Below are 24,537 nucleotides of genomic sequence, written 5' to 3' on the forward strand. Positions count from 1 at the left end.
TGCGTCATAGCGCTTGGTGAAAAGGGGGGAGACAAAAAAAAGCGACTAAAATAGCGGAGAACCAGCGGGTTAATGTGCACCAATGGCCAAGAAGTCACTGGTGGTCTCAGAGCAGAGCGCAAAAGTGCCACAGGTGATAGGAGATATGAGCACGGGGATGAGAGTCTTGGAGCGTCCGCGGGCTGGCAAATAAGTAACAAAATCGCTCGAAACAAACGTTGCCATGTAAGATTAGCGACCGAATACTCTGCGCGGTGCAGAAGAACCTGCGACTTCACCACGTCACTTCTCGGGAGATCATGAAACAAAGTCGGATGGGGCTGAGGCGAGGACAAGTTGAGGCAGCTGAAGAAAGCCATCTTCGCCGATGAAGCAGCCAAGTTCCTGTGCGCCTCTCCCTTTACGCACAGGCGAGATGAGGACGGAGAGCATCGCTTCCATGTAGAGGAATCACCCATGAGTCATCCGAGGTGCTGAGAGATCGGCAGCAGACGGGGAGAAGCACAAGGACCATTTTCTAACCGAAAAACTTATCTTTACAAAAAGAAAAAAAAGCACACCATGGAGGGAGAGGGGAGATCCTCCGGGCTGGCGAAAACTGCCGCCTTAAAACTGTCCGAGATGGGAGAGAAAACCAAGCGGCTGGGCACCGCGATGAAGGATCCACAAGGGCAGAGACGGATCATATTAGTGATTGTTTGCGTGGCTCTCCTGCTGGACAATATGCTCTACATGGTAATCGTGCCAATTATCCCAGACTATCTGGCTGAACTGGAGAATGAGCAGTCAGCGCACGTCCACCTAGTGATTCACCCCAACTCTTCAGCCAACAGCACAATCCTAGACAAAATCAACAAGAACAACTTAGACATCCAGATAGGAGTTCTCTTCGCCTCCAAAGCCATCCTGCAGCTCTTAGTCAACCCGCTGTCCGGAACTTTCATAGACCGGGTTGGATATGACATCCCGCTTTTAATTGGACTCTCGGTTATGTTCGTGTCCACCTGCATATTTGCGATTGGGGAGAACTATGCGACGCTCTTCTTTGCCAGAAGTTTGCAGGGCCTGGGCTCTGCTTTCGCGGACACGTCTGGGATCGCGATGATCGCAGACAAATACACGGAGGAGGGGGAGAGGAGCCGGGCGCTCGGCATCGCCCTGGCCTTCATCTCTTTCGGGAGCCTCGTGGCGCCTCCCTTCGGGGGCATCCTGTACGAGTTCGCGGGCAAGAAAGTGCCCTTCATCGTGCTCGCCTGCATCTGCCTGGCGGACGGTATCCTGCTGCTCACCGTGATCAAGCCGTTCTCCAACAGGACTAGAGAGAACATGCCGGTCGGCACCCCCATTTACAAACTCATAATGGACCCGTACATAGCTGTGGTGGCTGGGGCGCTAACAGTGTGCAACATCCCCCTTGCCTTTCTGGAGCCCACCATCTCTAACTGGATGGAGACCACAATGCACTCCTCTCAGTGGGAGATGGGAATCACCTGGCTCCCAGCCTTCTTCCCTCACGTGCTCGGTGTGTACCTTACAGTTAAATTGGCATCGAAGCATCCACACCTGCAGTGGTTTTACGGAGCGTTGGGTATGGTTATCATAGGAGCCAGCTCCTGCACAGTCCCCGCATGCAAAACTTTTGGGCAGCTCATCGCCCCGTTGTGCGGTATTTGTTTTGGCATCGCACTCGTCGACACCGCGCTGCTGCCCACACTCGCGTTCCTGGTCGACGTGCGTCATGTCTCGGTGTATGGTAGTGTTTACGCCCTTGCAGATATTTCCTATTCTGTTGCTTATGCTATGGGTCCTATAGTGGCCGGGCAGATCGTGCACAATCTCGGGTTTGTACAGCTCAATCTGGGCATGGGTCTCGTCAATGTGCTTTACGCACCAGCCTTGTTGCTGCTGCGCAACGTGTGCCAAATGAAACCGTCCCGCTCAGAGCAAGATAACCTGTTAGATGAGGCTCCGCAGGGGCTGTACGATACTATCAGGATGGAGGAGAGGAGAGCCAAGAAGAAGGGCTACAGCACGTCAGGGAACTGCCTGCCAGTAGATGAAAATGGGTTTGACCCATTCGGAGCACAGCGGTCCTTGTCAGAAGAGTCGTCCGGTCCGGAGTACACTTAGTCCGGCCACACTCTTACCCCCCTCCCCCCCTTAAACATTCCCCAGAAAAGATTTGCAGGCAGACAGGCTATAATCTAGTGATTTAAACTTTTATGTAAGTACAGATGTGCAATATAAACACCCAATCACCAAAATCATGATTGTGTGACCCGTTCTCCAAAGTTTACTTCTTATTTTCTTTCTCACTGTGATTTCATTGTGTCGAACAAGTCTATGTATCGTTTGTCATGGACGTATAACTGGAGTTTTGTGAGAGATCTATCAGCTACCGTTGAATTTGTGTGTATTGTTAAAAAAAAGATGATATAAATAGGTAAATGTGCGTATGAGATTATATGGGACCAAGTATAAAGCACATTTCCCCCTTACAAAAACAGCCTATATTTTTAGTCTCTGAGGAAAATGTTTTTACTCGCACATCAAAGGCCTATTTTCTTTGTTTTTCTCTTTAAAGATTCGTAAAAAAATATATAAATTTTAATTTTTAACAAATGGACCTGTTTTTTATTAGTTTTATCTCTCATGTTCTCTGTTGTTGTTTGAAATTAAATGTACTGTAATAAATGGATTTTTGTAAATATGTGGATACACATGCACAATGTAAATTGTAAGAAAAAAATACGTGGACCTCTACAAAGTGACTGTGTGTGTTTGTGTGTGCGTGCGCGCGTGTGTATGTGTGTGTGCGTGGGATAAAGTCAGTCTCCTGAAGATGCACAAACATGTAGGCTATTCATTTACCGATTGTGGTTTTAATAAATCTCTGTTTGGATCCGTGACTGTGGTGATTTCTTTTCATTCTCATTTCAAACTTCACACAAACTAAAAACCACAAAACTGTGGAATTTTTAGTTTAATTTTTCGTTAGAAATATGAATAATGTTGCTTTTAAAAATGACAAGAATTGTTATTCTCTTCGTTATAGACGCATTCAAATATAAAGTTTCGGGAAATTATCTCAGCTGGATATAGTTTGATGTTAATGGTGAAAAAGGCACGAACTTTTCTCTTGTGAATGAATAAACACTATAAAAAAATATAACAGATATGTGATTTCCACAAGTTCTACTTTGTGACGGTACACACACACACACACACATACACTCACACACTAAAGAAAGAGCGCACATAGACGCATGTGAACAAATTGATAAAAATAAACTGATCCAAGTGCGCAACAGTTTAATAAATGATGCTTCAGCTTGTAGTCGCATCCCATACACCTGAAACGTGAATCTGACAAGAACGAAGTCCACACAATGACGGTCAACTCCAAAAACACACTCTCTCCCATGTATTAACAGTATTATGGGATCTGGGTGGGGGTTGAGGGCGGTTGGGTGGTGGTGGTGGTTGTGGTGGGCTGAAGCTGTCAGATAAGATGTTCCTCGAATAGATGAGGATGGGAGGAGTTCCGTGCCTCGAGGGGGAAGGTAGACGCAAACACCTTCAGCAGCTCTTTTTTTTTTCTTCTGCTTTTCCACTTTTAACGTGGAGCCGCGTCCTTATGGCGAAGCGCGCAGGGCAGCGAGGAGCAGCAGTCCGGCGCCGGAGCGGAGCTTCACTCTAATATGGGATTTCACGGCGTGCGTGGACTTGGCAGGCACATGCACACTTCGTTGATCCGGTCCGGTAAGGCACCTCTTCTATTTATTTCTCTCTTTCAAATGATAACAATGGAGATCTTTGTGTTTAAAACTTATCCATTGTGCGCAAAAGTCCATTCCCTCTCACATCGAATTTGTAAAGTGTTTCTTTCTTTAATCACTTGATTTGTTTTCAACCAACTTATATTCTGATATACAGAATTACACTTTATATTCCTTCAAGTAATATTCTGAGAATGTGTACAAATATTTTCCTTTTATTTTATTTATTCGAAATACAGTTTGGTATACTGAGATGTTTATTAGGTAAGTGTTTAAGAGATACTGTGTCTGTAGTCGTGAGCTATGAGACGCAGCTGGAATTCAAGGACACAAGCAGCAAATTGCATTAGGCTGAGAATGATAAAGAATGGAAGCCTGTTTGGCTCAACATCAGACAGCAGCGTTTATAGGTCCATGTTTCCAGGCCTGACTTCATTAACCACGTTTTATATTTTGACTGTTTTAATTATATTCAAATGTTTTAATATGCTCTATTCAGGGAAAGCAGCTGAACTCGAACCATCTCCAGAGAGTTTCCACTTTATTTCCACCTGAGCGGAATAGAATGCAAATATGCCAATCCTACAGAAAGAGACGACCAGAGACCGAGACAACCAAGTATGGAAATGTCCCTGATTATATTTTTTAAAGCCTGCTCATCATCTTCCACACACAGTTTCCGTGCTGGGTGAGGTCGCTGTCCTCGGTGCTGAAGTTCACAAACTGGCGCAGATGGGTTTCAGCACCAGGGACAGCGTCACCTTCCATTACATAATTGGCCGCTAGGGGCGAAAGTTGCACAGCAGGCTTTTCAACCACATGAGTTATGAAGCCTTCATCCAATTACTGAGATTGAATGTATATATTTATATCGTGCAGTTATTTAATAAGCTCTGAGGCAACTGAGGATTATATTACAATGTATAGTCACATTATTTGGGTTCAACTGTTTCTGAAAACAATTTGTGGCGTTTTGCTTCTTCCAGGCAACATTTTATGTATCGTTGCAGATATTTAAAGTGATCACTACAGAATCCCTATTTCTAGAAACCCACAGCTACAATGAAATGTACGATTCTGATGTACTGGTCAATATTAACATCTTAGATCTTCATGCAAATGATCAAACACCACACACATACTATAATCAATTAGCATGTGTCCCATGAGGTTGTGGAATCTATTCTCAAACAGGCCTTAGAGCTTTTAAGATGAATTATTAACTCTGCTTCTAACAATAAAAGCATGAAAGAAAAGATGTGAGGGATTTATAACTTTAACGAGGGGCATATTTAATGCTAAGGTGCTGCTGTCCTTTCATTACTCCTTATGTTTATTTATGCCACTCGGTTGTTTTTTGTGACGTCAGGTGCTGCCGAAGGTCCCGGTGCCCCCGCTGAAACAAACCCTGGACACGTACCTGAGATGCGTCCAGCACCTGGTGAAAGAGGAGCAGTTCAAGAGAACCAAGGCCATGGTGGAGAAGTTCGGGGCTCCTGGGGGAGTCGGAGAGCAGATCCAGAAGAAGCTTTTAGAGAGGAGGGACAAGACGACCAACTGGGTAAACTCTCACATCTACAAGATTAAATAATACACTGCTGCTCTTTGCCTTAGCAGAAAACCCCCCACAAATGTTTCCCTAAATCAATTAAGATATTTGATCTTGTCAAGTGGTAATAAATCTTAATGTGAAAGACTCGGACAATGCAATATATTGAAATTGAGTATCATGTTTTGTTATTCTGCCAAAACAATGTATCAAGTTCCCCTGTTCCAGCTGAAAATAAAAAAACATCTCAGATTGTGTCTCCTATATAAGATTCCTATACATCATCCACTCATAAGAGATGTGAAAACCGTAAAAAAAAAAAAACTGGTGACAAAGATTTATCAGAGCCTCTGCTCGTCCTCTGTCGCTTCAATCTCTGCTTGTGCGTCTGGGTGATCGGTGAGTCCACATCTCATCCAGCGCAGTGAAATCTATCACACTCCCACTCTCACACTGATGCTCTCTCCCACTCATCTGGCAGTGATACACTCTAATGGGTTTGTTTGTTTGTTTGTTGGTGTTTTTCTCCGTTGCCCACAGGTCTCCACTTTGAGGCAGTAACTCGAGTTCGAAAGCGTTAAACGAAGCAGCATCTCTCAAATTGCGTCCCTGTGTTTTTATTATCCAGGTCTATGACTACTGGCTGGAAGACATGTACCTGAACAACAGGTTGGCTCTGCCAGTCAACTCCAGTCCCGTCATGGTGTTTCCCAAGCAGACGTTCAGAGATCAGAAAGACGCTCTCAGGTATGGGCTGCACCTCAGACAATCTAATATTAGCAGGTAACGAGTTAGTAAACCCTATTCACCCTCCTTCGTCAGCTGTGAGGCAGCAGAGACACTGACGAAGGCATCTGAGAGTCAGACTGTGTAGGTCAATGAAAGAATCGATCGAAAAGGAAATTGTTTTCAAACATCACTGTAAGACAACATGTTCCAGCTTTGTTCATTATCGAGTTTGACAGCAGAAAATATCCCAGACAGGAAAACTTCAGAAATTACACTGAGGCTTGGTTTGAATGAAATGATCTCTGCTGGACACATCTCATTCTCTAATGTTTCTTTTACCCTGTGAGAAACAAAAAGTGAAATCACACAGCGAAGGTTAACAGGACTGAACGTTACACACCGTCACTAATGATAGAAAATAAACATGCTGTTCAGACCCGTAGCTGCTGACGTGGTTTATGTTCTTCTCAGACACAGACTCAGATAAAGATCTGAAACACAGACATGGAAAGAATCACCGGCATCATCTCTCTGCCCGTTATTAAATGAGTGGTCAACCAGACATTACACCAGTCCGTCCAGGCCTATAACTCAACATTAGCTTTTGTCAGCTCGGGCCGCACTAACTGAATGTTTCCAGAGCCCCCCGAGCGGCTGGTTATCTACTGACACGGCCACTTATTAGATTGGGAGTGACAGGGCCAAGCTCTCCGCAGAGACTGGCAGTCGGGCCTCGTTTTGGGGTGTGGTGCGCTGCGGCCGACTCTTTTGTATTGATCCAGCTTTGGACGTAATAACAACAAGACAAATGACACACAACACACGATCCGACAGGGCTCTGTGTTTCCCTATTTGCCCGCACCGCCCACTCCCACAGAGAGACAGCCTCTCCTTCGCCAGCACAGCAAAACACACACACAGCACGTTCCCTGCATCCAGGTAATTGGCCCCAATGTGATTACTGTTCAGATGAGAGTGTGTCTCTGTATAATCACCAGCCTGTCCTCTGTATGTTCAGTGTTACAGCAAACTCAGTTTTCTTTTAAACACGTTCCTTTTCATTCTTTCTAAGATTCGCGGCTCAACTCATCAGAGGCGCGTTGGACTACAAGCGACTCATCGATGAGTAAGTACTTTCAGAGTGAGGTCAGTCATTCGCACATGAAAATAAATTGACGTATGATAACGATGAGTCATGACTCTCAGAGGTAATCTGACATGGTGTGATTACGTCTGCCAGGCGAGCGCTGCCGGTGGAGTCCGCTCGAGGCCAGTTAGCCGGAACCCCCCTGTGCATGGAGCAGTACTACCGCCTCTTCACCTCCTACCGCTACCCGGGGCTGAAGACAGACACGCTGAAGGTGCAGACCAACGCAGCCTCCTCCTCGGCGCCAGAGCACATCATTGTGGCGTGCAAGAACCAGGTCAGGACGCCAGAGTCTGGGGAGGCTTTTTATGCTCTGTCACCCTTCTAACCGGAAACAGTGAGAATATATGTGTGTACATGTAAGGATTCTAGTGCAGAAAACGTATTCCTGTGTCCACCGGAATGGTTCAAATCATGTATCAACCTCACTGATTATGAATGCAAGGATTGTTTTCCAGCTGCAGGCTTGTGGAATATTTTAGGACATTCTTAATTATAAACACCAGTTCTTTGTTTCAACAGACAAAAAACAGGCTCTCGACCAAAACACTTTGCTGGTCTAGAAGAAATAACTACTAATGTCTGGGGCAAGGGGCAGGACTATATAGGCCAACTACCAATAAGACCATCTATTAAACAGGATGATAGTTGACATCTTAGTGTAACTCTCATCCAAACATAGTTTATTTTCTTACGGACCAAATCAAACAAAAAAATCGACCTTACTCTGTTTAATTTGGAAAAGAACAGCAACGAGACTAACGATTTGGTTACAGAATCAAAATGATCTCTCATTGTGCCTATAAATGACCACAGAGCGACACTGCTACTTGGAACAGGTTCGGGGAATTATCAATCTGTGGCACACTGGGACGGTCCCCATGGAGACACAGGCAGTTAACATAATTACTGTTGATTGAATCCACCAGTTCAATGAGAGCTTCCCTGAGCAGCATCTTTAACCAAACACAGGAGAGGAGCCACTTTTCTGAAGCACCATTTTTAGCTCCTGCCATAGTATCCTAGCTTATCCTGGCTACACCAGGCTCATAACAACATGTGGAAGTGACATGATTGTGTATATTTCAGGTGAACGATTTCTTTATTTGGTGTATCTGCTTTTCTTTCTAGTTTTTTGTGTTGGATGTCGTCGCTAACGGCAAGCAGCTCAGCGAGATGGAGATTTTATCCCAACTGGAGAAGATCATGAAAATGGCAGAAAACGCTGAAGAGAGACTTCCTCCTTTCGGAATCCTGACATCTGATGGGAGAACGGAATGGGCCCAAGCCAGAGATGCACTGACAAAAGGTCTCAGCTCCGGCATTTTTAATTCCAAATCACGGCTACGATCACTTTCAGGAGTCTTGATCAATCGTAAACCACTTTAAGAAGGAAAATCCAGAGTGTGCTTTATTTTTGTCTGCTTCTTTCTTCCATCCAGACCAAACCAACAGGGACTCTCTGGCTCTGATCGAGAGCTGCCTGTGCGTGGTGTGCCTGGACGAGCCCAGCGGCCTGGTGCAGAGTGACACCAACAGGGCCCTGCTGATGCTGCACGGGGGCGGCCGCGAGAAGAACGGGGCAAACCGCTGGTACGACAAGTCAATGCAGGTAGGACCACGTTCGAAGTTATTCATCAATGAATAAAGTTTTTTGCTCCTGTCGTTAATCCAGAGTCTCTCAGTTTGTCGTAGGAATGGACGGGACGTGCGGGGTCGTGTGTGACCATTCGCCATTCGAGGGGATAGTTCTGGTGCAGTGCTCTGAATACCTGATGAAATATGTGTAAGTCCGGCCAGTGCAGTGATATGTAACCGTACTTTTACCCCAAGCTGAAATGCTGCGGTGGACATATAGGAGATGTAAATGTTGGTTTTCTAAACAGTATTGGGAGTCCGTACAAGATGGCGAGGCCTTTCAGCATCAGAGAGCTCCCGCCTCCGAGGAGACTCCTCTGGAAATGCAGCCCCCACATCCAGGGAGTCCTCGCGGCATCTGGAGAAAGACTCCAGAGGCAAGAACAGCACAAACAAACAAACAAACAAACAAACAAACAAACACATCCACATAATTATTACAAGTCTTTCCAGAGACGTCCGCTCTCACATCTCTTGTGCTTTCTCCTTCAGGCTGGTGAATAATCTTGACATGGACGTTTTCAAGTTCACAGCTTATGGAAAAGAATTCATCAAAAAGCAGAATATGAGTCCAGATGCGTTAATACAAGTTTCCTTACAACTTGCATTTTACAAGTAAAGAAAAAAACGACTTATTTGCATGTTTTTGATTTGATAAAAGATCCCTCGGTCACATCGTGGTCATTTTCTCAATGATCCTGTCCGTCATGTGCTCAGATGCAGAGGACGGCTCGTGTCCACATACGAGAGCGCGTCCATCCGGCGTTTCCAGGAAGGTCGGGTGGACAACATTCGCTCTGCCACCCCCGAGGTCCTGGCCTTCGTGAAGTCCATGACAGACGAGAGGGTCACTTTCTCCGTGAGTCATTTTTCTCACTTTGACCCCAATTACAGAGTAACTCCCATATTACTGCCCATCAAGCCGGCTTTAATGAAACAGGTGCGATCGGCCCCCCCTCTGGACGCCATACCCGGAGTCTCCATGCGAAACAGATGATCTCCCTGCAGGTTTAATGGATCTGTGAAACAATGTATTTACTGGATGAACTGTTCTCTTCAACAGGACTCGGAAAAAATGAAACGATTGAGGGATGCAATTAAGGCCCAGACAAATTATACGATTGCAGTAAGTATGTTTCATCTGGTTTAACCACTTCCTTGCTGTAACTTCAAATTGAATCTACGTGAGAGTGGTGTCAGTCTTCTCATCTAATTCTCAGCATGAAAGTCATAATAAACATTTCCTAATTGGCTCTACAGTTTAATTTAGCTCTAGTAAACGTGGGCTATAGTTTAATGAAATAAAGTTTGTCGTCCAACTGCAACTAAAACAAAAAGTACTTTATACAAAACTAGGGATGGGCTTTTATCTCAAAGACGTCATTAGCACTGAGTAAAAATCTAAATGTCTTTCAGGCGATTACAGGCATGGCTATAGACAATCATTTCCTCGGGCTCCTGAGAATCTCAAGGGAGATGAACATGGAAAAGCCGGAGATCTTCTGTGACGAGACATATGTGGCCAGCAACCACTTCATCCTCTCCACCAGTCAGGTAACAGGTCATCCTGCTAACTTTGAACATATGACAGTTTCTTTAAAGTTATTGTTTTAAACTTGCATGCTGATGCTTGAACACAGAGAGGAGACTTCCCCAGAAATCAACACATTCTCAACACAGAGTGGATGAAGATGAAAAATAAAAACCTTCTTTTATACTTCCATAACTGAATCATTTAAAGTATAATCAGAATGTGCTGAGTGTCTCTTCGTCTATGAACCAACACCATCACAGTCAGCTGGACTGTCTCTGTGTTTTAGTTTTACTCCTGTCCTGTCCTCAAAAAGCACTACCAGTGTTTCCCCTGGTTTATGGCAGTGTCTAGTCTTTATCTTGAAGTCGTCTAATCCCGACTGCGTCCTCCCTCCTCCAGGTTCCGACCACAGTGGAGATGTTCTGTTGCTACGGCCCCGTGGTGCCCAACGGCTATGGCGCCTGCTACAACCCGCAGTCAGACCACATCATCTTCTGCGTGTCTAGTTTCTGGGAGAACACAGAGACGAGCTCTGCGGTTTTCGTCAAAGCCCTGAACGAGGGCCTGCTGGAAATCAGGGACCTGTGCAATAGAGGAAGCGCCGCGGCGGCCAAACCGGGAGAAAGCAGCCAAGGAGCCGGCCGGCCTCATAAATCAGGGAAGTAAGCCATACTGAGACTTTTAGACTTAGATTTTAGCTTTAGACTCAGTAGCTGAGATGCCTTCATCTGTCTTTGTTGTCTGTGCAATAGTGTTCCCTTCACAACAAATGCAAAGCCTTAAAATATCACATACTGAAAAGTATGTACATATTTAAAAGATGAAGGAAAGTAGTTTTCTTTGGGTCTGTGTGGACATCGGAATACGTTCTGCTCCGACACTGCCTCTGCTTATCTCAGCAGACTTGAGATTTACTGGTCTGCTGCCTTTAGGAATCTGAAGCCATGTCTGCTTTGTAGCACTGATGTGAGGGGATAGTCCTCTGTCAGAGAGTTGATAAACCAAGTGATCGCAGTATATACAACCGGGGGAGAAATAAAAAGGAAAAACCCCGAAAATAAGAGAGTCCACATGAAGTGAATTACGTGCTTTGAGCTCGACTGCCACCAGATTCGTAAACCAGTTGGACACCTGTAGGAAAAATGAAGACTGATGTGAATCTCCAGTACCATCATCCAGTGAGGGAATATGTTTTGGCAGAACGGTGTTTCAACTGTCCGGCAGAGCTCCAGAGACGATTCACTGCCAAGGCTCAGTGCAGCTGCTCTGGAGCCGACACCTTACGAACACCCTGTACGTGTTCTTTCCTCTAGATTCTCCCCCCGTCTGTATTTCACACTTGTACCCGTAGAGTAGTAATGTAATAGACATGACAGGTTTATGTAAAAAATTTTAAAATAAATATATAGATATATATATTCAAAACAATCATGACATCCTGTAAATGTGACCTGTTTCACTGTGTGTGCCGCCGTGTTCTCAACAAACTGGATCAATGGTTCTCTTTTCTTCTTAGTGTGTTTAAACGTGTGAAGTGATTCTACTGACGCCCCCTGTGTCGCCAAAGAGGTCGTGCATATGTGACGTCTGCGTGACTTTGAGGCACTTTAAGATATTCATGTAACGATGTGAATGACCACGTGTAAACATCGAGGACTGGTTGATAAGTAACGTGTGTGTGTGTAGAGAGAAAAAACGTGATGTTTCAGTGGCACATCTGAAGTCATGAACTCGATATCTCAGCAATAGTTACCATGTGTAAAAGTGACCAGAGCTATATTATGTAAGTAAGATACAGTCCAGTGGTGACTAGGCCAGGCAAACCACTGGGTTCACATGTCCATGAGCGCTTTCTATTTGCACGTAGAGGTAGAAAGAGGGTAGAGATGTATTTTATTGTCGGTTCTTTGTGCAATAACGCAAGTGCAGTGAGGGTGTATGTGCAATTTACCACATGGATTCATTAGATGCATGGAGCTAATAAGTTATATTTAAATTTAACTACGGTTGCTATTTTTGATATTCAGAAACAACGGAGTGATATTATAGTGAATTATGTCAATCTACTGTGAACGCATGCTGGTTTGGTCAAAGTGTACCGTGACTTCAATGGTTGGTCTTGTTTCAGTCTGTGGTTCCTGTTGCAGCAAACCAAACCTGTGTGGTGAAAGTGTGAGGATATTTGTCGTCCCTGTGTCGAGATGAAGACAATTACTGTGTGTTCGTCACGTATTTGTGTGCATCATCAGCCAAAGTGAGTGTGAACCACGTCTATGGTTTCAAAAATCCAAACATGCATGTTTATTCTTCCATACTAAATGTATTTTTATATGTCCACATAAAGAGTTTTAATAATCATATCGTAAAAATATAGAATATAGCAATGAAGCCTTAAAAGAAAGCGTTGCAAACTGTTGACAGATGTTTTATTCTATTAATGTTTAATGTGGATTGGATCGACTTGGTGTTTGCTGTCTAATCAGAGTGATACATGTAAATGAATGTAATGTTTGTCGGGTGTAACTCAGTGGAATTTCCCCGTTTCTCTAGTTCTTAAAAAACGAACTAATAATCCATGTGAACTGTTCTATCTATAGTATTGTATCTATGTGCACTGATAAATTAAAGTTACACTCATCTTTACATCCACATTCTTGTGAATGGCACCTAATGTGTAACACATCACTTTATTAAGTCATTAAATGTTTGATGATTGTTTGGTAGAAATTCTAATGTATATTTTTAGACAATATTTTGCTGATAAATCAACTCTGTTTGCTCGGTGTAGAAAATTATTTGTAATCCTTGTCTTCAAAATAAAAAGAGGAATAAATACTGAGAAACATGTGATATATGTGGTATAATCATGTAGGACTTTTCTTTTCCCTTTGGTCAGTGGTGTAATGTCCTGGACCTCGTCTGTTCTATGTCTATATGAAACTGAAATAAAGTAGTCAATTAAATACTAAGCTAATAGAAGACATTGCCATTTTAAGCTGGTATAGAACTGCTGTGAACCTGAAACTGATAAGTACCAGAAATAAAATGAACTTCAATCTATTACGCCTTGTATTGTCAGTATCATTTCTTTTTTAATTTGAAACCCTGATTAGTTATGATCCCGAATTTGACTATAAGACATCACAGTAAAAATCCGGTGTCATGTTGTGTTGTATTCTTATTTCAAATCCCTAAGACACAGTATAATACAAGTTGTCTGCTGCCAAATGAAGTTAGCTTGGGTTAATAGCACCAATTGTCAACAATTACACACATAACAACCTTCAGATGTTGAATTCACTCACAAATATCATCCACTTGACTTGAATATTTTATAGTTTGAATTGAGTATACATTGCACAACAGCTACTGTAAATCAGAGTTCCTGACGTTTTCTGATGCTGGGAAAGGTTTGTTTACATCCGTATAGTGAAATGAACAGAAATCCTGTCACATCCTGACTCATAAAGCAAACAATAACAAATCAACTCCAAACACAGTGCTAAGCTAACCCTGTAGTAAAGTAAACCCTAAGCATGGTGATCAGGCTTAAGCTGGAGCTGAAACAACTGGGCTCCTCTTTGCAGCGCGTTGTCTGTTTTTTGCGGCGCGGCCACCTCTCCAGCACACCCCCAACAGATGGCCTCGTTCTGCTGGCATCGGGAAAGGTCTTCGGGGAGAGACCCAAATTTTATTCTCCATTGGTTCAACCACTGAACCAGGTTGACAAAGTGCCCAAAAAGCATTAAACATTTAGTCAAGCTTCCATGAACTGGTCCAATGAAAATAAATCATGTTCGACTCAAAACAGATTAAAAGCAGCGGCTCAGTGTGTTAGTAGTAACAAACTGTCAAGGTCTATTGGCCTTTGATCATCTCTGAATGTAATGGCTGTGGGTTTTTGTCACAATGTCACTGCTGATCTACGAGGCTGGTTGAACGAGATTTGCATATGATTTGTAAGCACCTGATTCGACAATACACAGCAATATTTCAGTGTATCAATTTAGATTTGAATTTAGATTTGCTTTTTCATGATTGTGAGGTAAATACTGTGAGGAATGTGTGTCTGCATGTAACTGGCCAGTACAGCACCTCATCAGATTAGTGTGACCTCACTCCCATAGATGAATATGGTTATAGGAAACCTTAAGCCCATTTGTCCTTATGTGTTAAAGACCACTGTAAGGAAAACACTGCTTTCACCTCAGAGGTCTAATGCTGCCGGTCCAAACACGAGTCTATTGACAGAACATGAAGCACAGGACATCTAAAGCCAGTGCCGGAGGTGACCGGTGCTTTCGCTGCGTGAGGAGAAGCTGGTGACAGGGTTTGGCGTTGAGATCAATGGCGGAAGCCCACCTGGAGATGGATGACGACCGGACATTACCACCACTAAGTGTCAGCCAAGCTGCAGACGGAGACCGAGGCTCACCTGCTGGCTGCTATCGACTGGAGAGGGGAGCAGAGGGGAGCCGAGGGGAGCAGAGCTGTCCATCCACGTTCTCTCCTCGCTGCCCAGGGGTCTGAGTCTGAGAGGAATGAGAGGCCCCTGAGGCTGAGGATGGAAAAAGCAAAGCAGGGCCAATGTCTATGCTTTGGCATATAGACCCTCCCTCCCCTCAACAGCGAGAAACCTCGGATAATCTCAGCAGAAATTGGTACAAATTGATTAGAAGCTTCAAAAACATGATTTGAGTTAATAAAATGATGAAATACAAAGCAGCAAATATACCTTCAAAGTACGAACAGCTTTTAAAAAGAGCGCAGCAGAGGAACGATCTGATATAAAGTTGGATTGTTGCCTCCACAGCTGACCGGGCTCCAAAACCCACGAGCCCGTCAGCCACCTCACAAATCATGTGCTGTAATCACTGATCACTGTGTCGTCCTAATGAGCCTCCTTAATTGAACATGTGCACATGAATCAAAAATAACAGCTACTAGATTACAGCCCGACTCCGTCCCGCAGCCAATTAGTTACACTGAGCCTGTCATCCGAATGGGTCCCCCCCCGCCCTGTGAGCTAATTCAGACGCAACAAGCCGATGATGCGGCCATCTTTGAAAATGAAACCGGCGTTGACATTTTCCGTCCAAAATGGAACAGAGATCCCCAAAAAAATGTCCCAGTGTCCTGAGCTTCAGATATTTGGCATTTAAGAAGAGATTCACAGACACTCCCACTGCCATTCGTCCAATCATTCAATTAAGACCGAGTCTATATTTTAGCTGTCTGTTTTCACTCACAGAGGAATTCTGATAATGGCCATTCTGGCATTTATTAGGGAGCTGCTCCCAGGGCAGAGGCTTCACTTACACACCATCTTGGAGCCTAATTGGGCAAGAAGTGAAGCCCCATTAAATAATACGCCACGGTGTAGTATGTGACAAGAGCTGAGAGGAAGAGCCTCCATGGAACCTGTCCCATTTAAGTTAGATGTAATAGATGGAAGCAAAGATTCTGCTGTGACAGGATCATGTGCAATTCAGCTTCATATAGCGACTGAGAGGTTTCAATCATTGCTTTATAAAGAAAGAGTAAAAGTTCCCAAATAATAATTTATTTCCATCATATAAAAGAAGAATTGGCAAAATACACCATGGGCTTCTCATATAAGAGGCGCGGTGTAATAATATCAGAGGCATAGCAATTAATCCTGAGAGAAAATATTAAAATGACTGCGGCCGCAATCACACATTGTTGCATATCTCCGCTGTAGAATAGACAACTTCAAGCTCTTTACTTCGGCGCCTGTCAACAGTCTCCTCAGTTGTTTTGATATGTTATAATGAGGCTCGGCTGGATGACGTGTCACCCATTTATCTCAAGCCAGACTGCATCAAATTTCTATTCCTATTTACTCCCCCCCCCCCCATTCAGGAGCAGGTGGTTGTTTTCTCATGTTTTTTTTCTAAACAATGATCCGTCCCCGGGCTGCATATCAGCCGCAACACAAGCCATGCTACTGTAAACGGCCCGTACCTAAACATTGTTGGCAACGTATGATTCATTTTGTGATTGGAAGATCAATAACCAATTTGAAGATGACCTGGTGGAGAGGATCCAGATTGCGGGGGCCGTGCTTCGATGTGCGGCGTAAATCTCGGGGTGGTGGACGTGCGTCTCGGCCCTGCCACCGCTCCGGCTCCGGGGGAATGATTTATGCCTCGGTCCGGCGACGTGTCCTGTAGCAGTTGGGCTCTCATCGAACGGCCCGGGGGCTAATTTGTGTGGCCTCGGTGGAAGAACCCGGTGAGTGAATGGTGGGGATGGTAAGTGAAAGGGTCGGGGTGTTACAGTTAGAGAAAAGTGCAGAAAGTCGTGATCGGAGAGGAGGAAAACAACCTCAGCCGTCATCAATCATTAGCTTTATCCCCCAAATCATTATCATAAGCACAAGGGGACATAAAGGACGTCTCTCGGGCCAAAACATGCAAGAACTGAACAGAAAGAAACAAAGAGAGAGGGGGAAAGTTCAAGAGTGGATGTGAGTTAAGGCCCTGGAAGGTAAATGGTTGTGCCAGGCCATCATCCTAGGACCAGAGTCAATCATCCACAGAAGAACCGCAAAGAGACAAATCGCTTAAATGCGCCTTCCTCGCATCGGAGTAACAACTCGCTCATCCGCTTACATGGCCTCCCCGAGTTCAGCATGAGAGCCGCTTGCATAAGTGCCAAACGTGAGCGGATCCGAGGCGACAGGAGGGAGAAAAGTTAGATGGAGGGAACTCATTAGCAGCGCTGCACTCTCCTCACAAAGCCCGTCTCGGGAACGCGGAGGAATTTGTGAACTGGCCATGAGTTGTGAGGGATATCTCTCAATGCTTGACAAGGGAGAAAAAACGCCACCAGGCAGCTAATAGCTCGGCTGTCACGAGGGCAAATAAAAAGGCATGAGTTTGCATGCGCGTAGCCTTTGTGGCTCTTGTCATGTGAGACCCACTCATTTGCAAATGGCAATTCCCTCACTACCCCATTCCACCCCCCCCTCCCGACAGATCTGCTCTACTCTGCTGCCGGGCCAGATGTGAAATGGAGGGATTGTCGGTGTTATAGGAAGAAAAGGTTGACTGGGGAGAAAGGGAGCTAGAAAAAAAAGAATAGAAAAACAAAAAAGGTGTGCTTCGCTAAGTGCTCAGCTCCCAGGTGGCCATTTGTCCCAGTAATATTGTCCCTGTGGAGCAGAGCTGTGCGAGGTGGAGAGGAGATGAACAGAAGCACGCACTGAGCAGCAGCAGCAGCAGCAGCAGCTTCCTGGAGCCCACAGCTGCCGGCGGCTCCATCAGTCTCACGACTCCAGTAACTAAACCACGCGGCATGGAGCGGCGCCCGCCTTCCTGACTCCGCAAATTGCAGTGACCCGTCATGAGGAACGGCTTCAACAGATGGGTGAGCGGAGGTGTGTTCATTCGCTTGTTTGGTAGAAGAAGAAGAAGAAAAAAACCAACAGACAAAGCCTCTGTTGACGCTCAGGTGCTTCTTGCCTCCGGGTTTAAAGGGACAGAGAGACTTTTTAAAGCTTCTATGATAAATCAGTCTCACTTTTATGTGAGTGTGGTTTAAGGAGCCGATAAAAGTCTTATGACATAATTGGGTACTTACAGTTTTCAGAATGTGTCAGTACGACTGAGTTCATGCAGAAGATGAAATGTCCCTGATGTTTTCATCTTCATACATTCAAGTTTTCCGTTGCTTGTGCATTACACTTAGTCAACTACTTACTCTTACGTGCAATTATATGTTGAAACTGAACATGCAGGAGAACTACATGTTCCTTTATCATCCACAGGGCTCTTCCCAACTTTGTCCCCCCACACACAAAACAACACAACAATCTCAACTCAGAGAGATGAATAAGTTTGGTGACTTGAAGCAAACAACACAGCTGAAGTACACATAAAGGACCATGGGGAACACACAATCCTATCAACAAACACATTACGCGACATAGTCCACAGGGGAGTTCCCTCTGAAATAAACCGAATCCTACCACACAGGGATAATATGAAAAATTAGATTAGCGGCATTAGGAACTTAACGGGCCGCACAGCTGTGGAGTCATACTGTATGGCCACCTCTCACTCAGAGTTTGGCTCGTGTGCGTTCTGCACGCAGTCAAGCTCATTTGTGTTTATTTACTTCCAGGGGGCTGTGAAGGTAGACGAGGGGAACAGCAGAAGAGAAGCGAGCCGGAGCTGTGAAGTAATGGCTCCGTTTTTAATGAGCGGCTGGGGACCGCAATATCTGGTGACAGAGAGGGGCCCCTCTGCCGAGGCTCTGTCACAGTGGAGAGGCTCATCCTAAATCTCGCTCCCATTGCCGGGACCAGGGCGACAATATGTCACCGCGCAGAAGGAACTTCACGTTTTTATGGGCGCTTGGGTAATTGAACAGCGAGAGATAAAAAAAAAAAAAAAAAGAAGATCTAATCCACTTACCCGTAAAGGTAGCCTATCCAATCTGAAACTAGATGACTGGTGAGTTGATATTAGTGTTCTCCAAACCCCCCCCCCTCTCCCTCGCAGTTTGTCAGAGATGAGATGTTTGTCTGTTTGCTGCTGGAGTGATGATATCATCTGGGCTACATGTGTCCCGGGGTAAATAAGCCTGTCGGTTTAGCCACCGGTTCATATGTAACAGAGGACAGGACTGAGGGATGATGGTGGCGGTGCCGCTTTATGGCCCCTCACACCAGACTTGTCAGGGAAAGTGGCCCGTGAGACAGCTCGGATGGCCGCGACAAATAGGCTTTGTCTCTGTGGTTCACAATTACCCAACACTGGAGACGGGCTACAGGGCACTTTCAGTCTCCGAACTGACTTCGAGAAATATCAGCTGACACGGACTCACTGTTGCTTTTAGTCAAACACTAAGTCAGACTTTTGCTCCCAGTCTCAAACGACATATTGACATGTAGTGAAAAGCTCTAAATGTGAACTAAAAGACTCCGAGTGGACATCTTCAAAGATTTTGCACACAAAGCAGAATAGGATCCATTTTTCATCTGCACACAGGGAACGTGCTCGAACAAATCAGTTATACCTGTAAATGATATTTTCTCACAGGCCCTGGCGCCGAATCAGCTTCTCTTTTTTTCCTTTGCTTTGCATGCTCTTTAATATATTGTGTCGATCCTGAATGGAGCATTTGATCATTAATAAGATGTTAAGCTGAGTGCAAAGATGAAATAATCTATCTGTGTAGTTTTTTCGTCTTAATTAGGGGTCATAAATCCCCCGGAGTTATGATACGTGCAATCACTTTTGCACGTCTCATTTATGTTTTGATTAAAAAGGATGTCTCTGCGAGGACCGGAGGGCTCTCCCAGATGAAATCCAATTAACATTCAGTAAAAAGGCCCAGCGGGGATTCACTTTCTAACCGGGAAACCCTCAACTCCCAGTGCGGCCAATGCCGGCGAATAACTGTGCTTTTAAAAAAACTGTAATTTTAGGGTCAGGGTTTGTCACAGAAAAACAAACAAATGCAAATAGCTTGTTTTTCTATTAATAAGAGACCATGCACCTTTCTCTTATGCTCCAGGAAACGGTTTGGTGCTACTCGCTGCCACTCGACACGGTGACAGCTCCACAACAAGCGTGGTGCCTGGCAGAGCCTGGAGGGCCGCTCTGCCAGCGCCACTCCGAGGACCACTACAGGCACATGCATGTGGACAGCTCCCTCCTCTCCACGGACAGACACACACTGAGTCAACCTGTGACATGTGACAGGCCCTCGCCTCCAGTCGCACAGCTCCACTGCTCCCCACGGCCCACTGTCACAGACACTGCACATACATGCAGCAAACAACATATCAGGCACTTTGATGTACGTCAGGAAGAGTTCTGGTCGAGGTTCCTGGTCTCCAATTTGAAAAGAAATCAAAGGGCTGCAGTCACTTAATCATCGATAGCATTATTCATTCATCTTTTTTTTTTTAAGAGGGTAATTGATTAGTTGTGTTTCAAGTTTATGTCAGTATCATGAAAAACAATCCTCAGAGCCCAAGATAATATCTACGGTGGCCCTGAGGGCTCAATGCACAGCAGCTTCAGATAAAAAACATTAAAATACACACAACACATGCAAATGGGGAAAACATTTTCAACATTACTTGACAACAAATGCAGAGCAAAGAGAAAACATGTTGCAAATACTGACAACACAAGCAAGTAGCAACACAACCAAACACTCGCAGCACAAACAAGTACTCGCAACTCGTAATACAGCCAAATAATCACAACACAAGCAAATACTCTCAACTCAACCAAACACTCATCAACGTTCACATCACTTTTTGTGTCCCTTGGAAACACTTGTGAGTATTTGATTGTGTCGTGAGTACTTTGTTATGTTGTGAGTATTTGCTTGTGTTTATTTATTTAAGAACCTTATTGTCTCCATTTGCATGCTGTGTAGAGGAAGCACCGAATCATCACACATATTGGATTTCAGGGCATTAAGTGAGTTAACAGATTACTCTGGCATTAAAATGGATGATGACTGAATACATGTTCTTATTAATGAATTGATCAATCATTCCAGTGCTACATCTACAAAAAAAAATACATGTTTACCAAATTATTCCTTGCAGATTGCTGCCATGTGTTGGAATCTAATCATATCCGGAAAATGATCAAGGCCCAATGTCAGTTTCCTTTGAAATATGTGGGAAGCATCTGTCTCTGGCACAAACCCGGAGAGAGAGAAAACCGTCTGATGTAGCAACATGTCCCAAAGTTCCCTTACACCAATATACATCCATCCATCTATACGTCTCATTTAAGCACACCTCCCCTCTGCAAAGACATGTTATAGTTAAAAATATTTTTTAAGCACAAATAAATGTGTCCCATCTGCCCTAATAAGCTTCTAGTGGCACTTTGAAACCTTTGCCAGGAAGCGGAATACATCTTTCTCTTTTTGAAATGAGGATGTCTTGTGCGGACCCGGAGCAGATGGTGTTATCCGCCTCATGGGTGGAAGGATCAACAAGTGTGCAATTAAAGGCCTGAAGAGATGCCTACAGTTCAAAACAGATTAAAAAAAACTATTCAGCCACGTAAAGCAAAAGATTTACAGTTCATTTGGATACTTACACTTGATGCCTGGATTCCTAAATATACAGTAAAAATGGAATCTAGATAGCAAATGAAAAGCTCATGAAATGTTACGCAGTCAGCGATAAGTGGAGGGTGTTTAAATCAACAGGATTCATCCTTCCATAATTGCCCTTCCAGCATTTTTCACTTCACATGCCGCGGTTATACATTTTACAGGAAAAAAAAAACATAGTAAGAATTCAAGACACTGGCTCTCAGAAGATTTGGGATGAGAAATGGCGCAACACGAGCAGTGAGCTCGCCACTTTTTTCTCCCATATATCCTTCAAGGGGCTTCTTCTCCACCACGTGAAGCGGCGACCGGGCCACTCCTTTCTCTTACGCACGAGCGGCGGTGGCCTCGCTCCATCGTTCATTCAAGCTGAGTCAGCATCAATCACGACGCGTGAATGATAGATAGGCAATCTAATAACACTAGGAGCAAAAAAATAACTTCAGTCGCTCAATCCTTGACCTTAGGGAGCGGCCACTCAGTTTGGTTAAAAGCCACGGCTATCACATAAAAATGGATTTTTTTTCTTTTAGATCAATTGACTTGAAAATACTTGAACAAAAATGCCCACGGAAAAACTGTCACTAATAAATAATTGCCATTGTTATGGATTTATATGCCGACTCTGCCTCCTCTACAGCAGGCCATGTTAAGAGGTCTTTTTTTTTTACTTTACTTTACCGCAGGCTATTTTAAAAGACAATGCAAGCAGGTTTTCGAAGCATTAAAGGAACTGCCTTTGGACGAGGAACCATCTCAGCATGTGCAGAGCCGGAAGGAGACACACAATTACCATGAAACAATGGCGACTATGCCTCTGCTGAGGCGCCACACAGGACACAGAGGAAGCGTTGGATTATTTAGGTCATGCCGGGTTCAAACGCGCTCGCAGATACAGCAGTGTGAGGCGAGGACACTTACAGAGCACACAATTATTTTTCTTCTCAATGGACAATATTCATACAGTGGTTTTCTCTCAAAACGCTTTACAGTCAACACCTCATTCACCTGTTCACACAGCGCAACTAGGTGCTGCAATCTTTCACCAATGGACAAACCGCTCTTCTGATGGTCAGGAGAAAAAATGTATGATGTAGCTGTAATTTGCTCCAAGATTGTTAATATTCAATCTCCAGTTGTTTTATCTCAGCGGGCGCTGGCAGGAGAAACTCCAGAGAAAGTCCAGAGAAAGTCCAGAGTCTTTCACTCAGACATTTGCTTTCTCACAAACATCCCCTTCGGAGAATGTCAGGAGATTATCCAGAGTTCAGTTCATGACTGAAAGCAGCTTCCTTGAATCTTAGTGTTTTTTTCTTCTATTTAGATGTCAGCAGTGAGTCCTTTCAAAGACAATAATTCTGAGCTAATATTCCAAGATTAGACTCAATTGCAAATTAGCTGCATCCCCCACTTCTGCATGACGCCTCAGGTGTACACACAGCCTCCATATTATTTTCATAGAATAAGAATTGTATCATGGTAAGGACATAGTGGGAATAATTAGCAAGAGAGATGCACATGACAAGGAATCCTATTTATGTCTTATGTCCCCAGTCCAAACAAATGTAAACCGCAGCTCCCAGGGTTTCATCAAACATATCAATATTCAGCTGATAGAGCCTTTAATCTGTGGCCAGGAGAATCTCGCACAACTCCTCCATACACAACAGGGAGTTTCCACTAATGATCAAAAGTGACATGGAAATATGAAGTAAATAGCTGATAAAGAATTTAAATAGGCCCCTGCATTTTTAATACAGCACCCAACATTATAAGAGCTGACCTTGTTTGGTGGGTAAAGTGGGGGAAAAGGATATGGCGACGTTGCTCCAGCTTCAAAAGGAATCGAACAATGAACTTCTCGATACGATTTGATTTCTCTGAGGTTCATTGTTAATTCAACAGACTACAGAAATCTTGGCGTTACTGTACTGCTTCGTGTACGATCCCACAGTTCACATGTATTAGCACGCTGTATCCACGGATCCACAAATTAAACTCGCCTCAGAACTAGGTGATCACTCCGGCTGGAATCAGCTGATTACATCACTTCCTGTGCCAGGATTCAACACATTGTTCCTGGGTGAACTTGAAGTTGAATTGTTATTGTGCAAATTATTGCTTTTCATTGCATTCGGGTAAAGTCCCTAAAGTTGCACTCTTCACTGGGGCACTATATGATTCCCTGTTTCCCCATCACCATCTGCCTTTTTAATCAAACCATTTGCAAATGCCATTAGCAAGTCACCTAAACCTAAACACAAGCTGTGAAATAAATGTGCGAATAAACGGATAAGACACTGTGAGGGAGACAAAAAGAGGTTATGAGGGTGTACTGCACAAAGCACAACTGAAGGTGTTGGATAAATTTGACAGATTATCCAGAGTCGTTTAGACATTAACAATAAGAAATCAATTCATGTAAATCATGTGGTGATGCTGGAGGTGAAGTCGGTGGATTTCTCAAAGTCAGTAGGATTCTGGGAACCATAAATGTCGGATCATGTGCCAAATCCATTCCGTAGAGTATGAGATACTTCACTGATTAAGTGAAAACCTGCTGATGGCCCTAAAGGAAATGCTCTAAGAACTCAATGGACAGGATTTCATGGTAATCCATCCAATTACCATCCTGCTACCACAACTACAAACAAGTTGCTCTGTGAAAAGTAACGCGAACGTCAATCATGCAGAGAGGCATCAATATTATTATATTAGAGTAATTGGCAGAGGTAAAGTGATATTCTGTGAGGAAACAACCCTTACAGGAGATCCTCCAAGATTAAAAATATTGGTCGGATTAGAAATCAAAATAGAAATAAATTTTTTTTTTCACAGTTCTTTAGCTACTTAAAAGTTTCCATTACCAAACTGCGATAGTGTTCCAAAGAATAAACAGTGTTTGTGCTCATGACTTCATGACAGATGGAAGCCAAAAGGTCAAAGACACACACGAGGTTCACTGCTGAGGGATCAATCCACAAGGAAACCCCAGTGTGTCCCTGGTCGATCCCCTCGAGAGACACGCCACCAAAGGTTTCTT

At 44.2% G+C, this 24,537-nt stretch overlaps 2 protein-coding genes across 2 annotated transcripts; both read left to right on the plus strand.

Moving 5' to 3' along the window:
* The first annotated feature begins 561 nt into the window (after window positions 1-561).
* slc18a3b (solute carrier family 18 member 3b) lies at window positions 562-2,130 on the plus strand. The gene has a single exon (XM_053414410.1). The coding sequence runs from the start codon at window positions 562-564 to the stop codon at window positions 2,128-2,130; it is 1,569 nt and encodes a 522-aa protein (XP_053270385.1).
* A 2,222-nt stretch (window positions 2,131-4,352) lies between these two features.
* On the plus strand, window positions 4,353-11,042 carry LOC128427069 (choline O-acetyltransferase-like). The gene is made up of 14 exons (XM_053414162.1): window positions 4,353-4,397; window positions 5,149-5,340; window positions 5,957-6,075; window positions 7,130-7,183; window positions 7,298-7,481; window positions 8,336-8,513; window positions 8,647-8,816; window positions 8,890-8,990; window positions 9,091-9,219; window positions 9,335-9,457; window positions 9,560-9,701; window positions 9,906-9,968; window positions 10,259-10,396; window positions 10,776-11,042. Exons 1-14 carry the CDS (start codon window positions 4,353-4,355, stop codon window positions 11,040-11,042), a joined length of 1,905 nt encoding a protein of 634 aa, XP_053270137.1.
* The last annotated feature ends 13,495 nt before the right edge of the window (window positions 11,043-24,537 follow it).

This window comes from Pleuronectes platessa, chromosome 21 (assembly GCF_947347685.1).
Source record: "Pleuronectes platessa chromosome 21, fPlePla1.1, whole genome shotgun sequence".
NCBI classification, from domain to species: domain Eukaryota; kingdom Metazoa; phylum Chordata; class Actinopteri; order Pleuronectiformes; family Pleuronectidae; genus Pleuronectes; species Pleuronectes platessa.

Bases quoted from the DNA above. Each gene is read 5' to 3' on its own strand.
- slc18a3b (XM_053414410.1), top strand. From the start codon at position 562: ATGGAGGGAGAGGGGAGATCCTCCGGGCTGGCGAAAACTGCCGCCTTA.
- LOC128427069 (XM_053414162.1), top strand. From the start codon at position 4,353: ATGCCAATCCTACAGAAAGAGACGACCAGAGACCGAGACAACCAA. The intron at 6,076-7,129 runs GTATGGGCTGCA...ATTCTTTCTAAG, and splicing joins GATCAGAAAGACGCTCTCAG to ATTCGCGGCTCAACTCATCA. The intron at 9,458-9,559 runs GTAAAGAAAAAA...TCATGTGCTCAG, and splicing joins TTACAACTTGCATTTTACAA to ATGCAGAGGACGGCTCGTGT.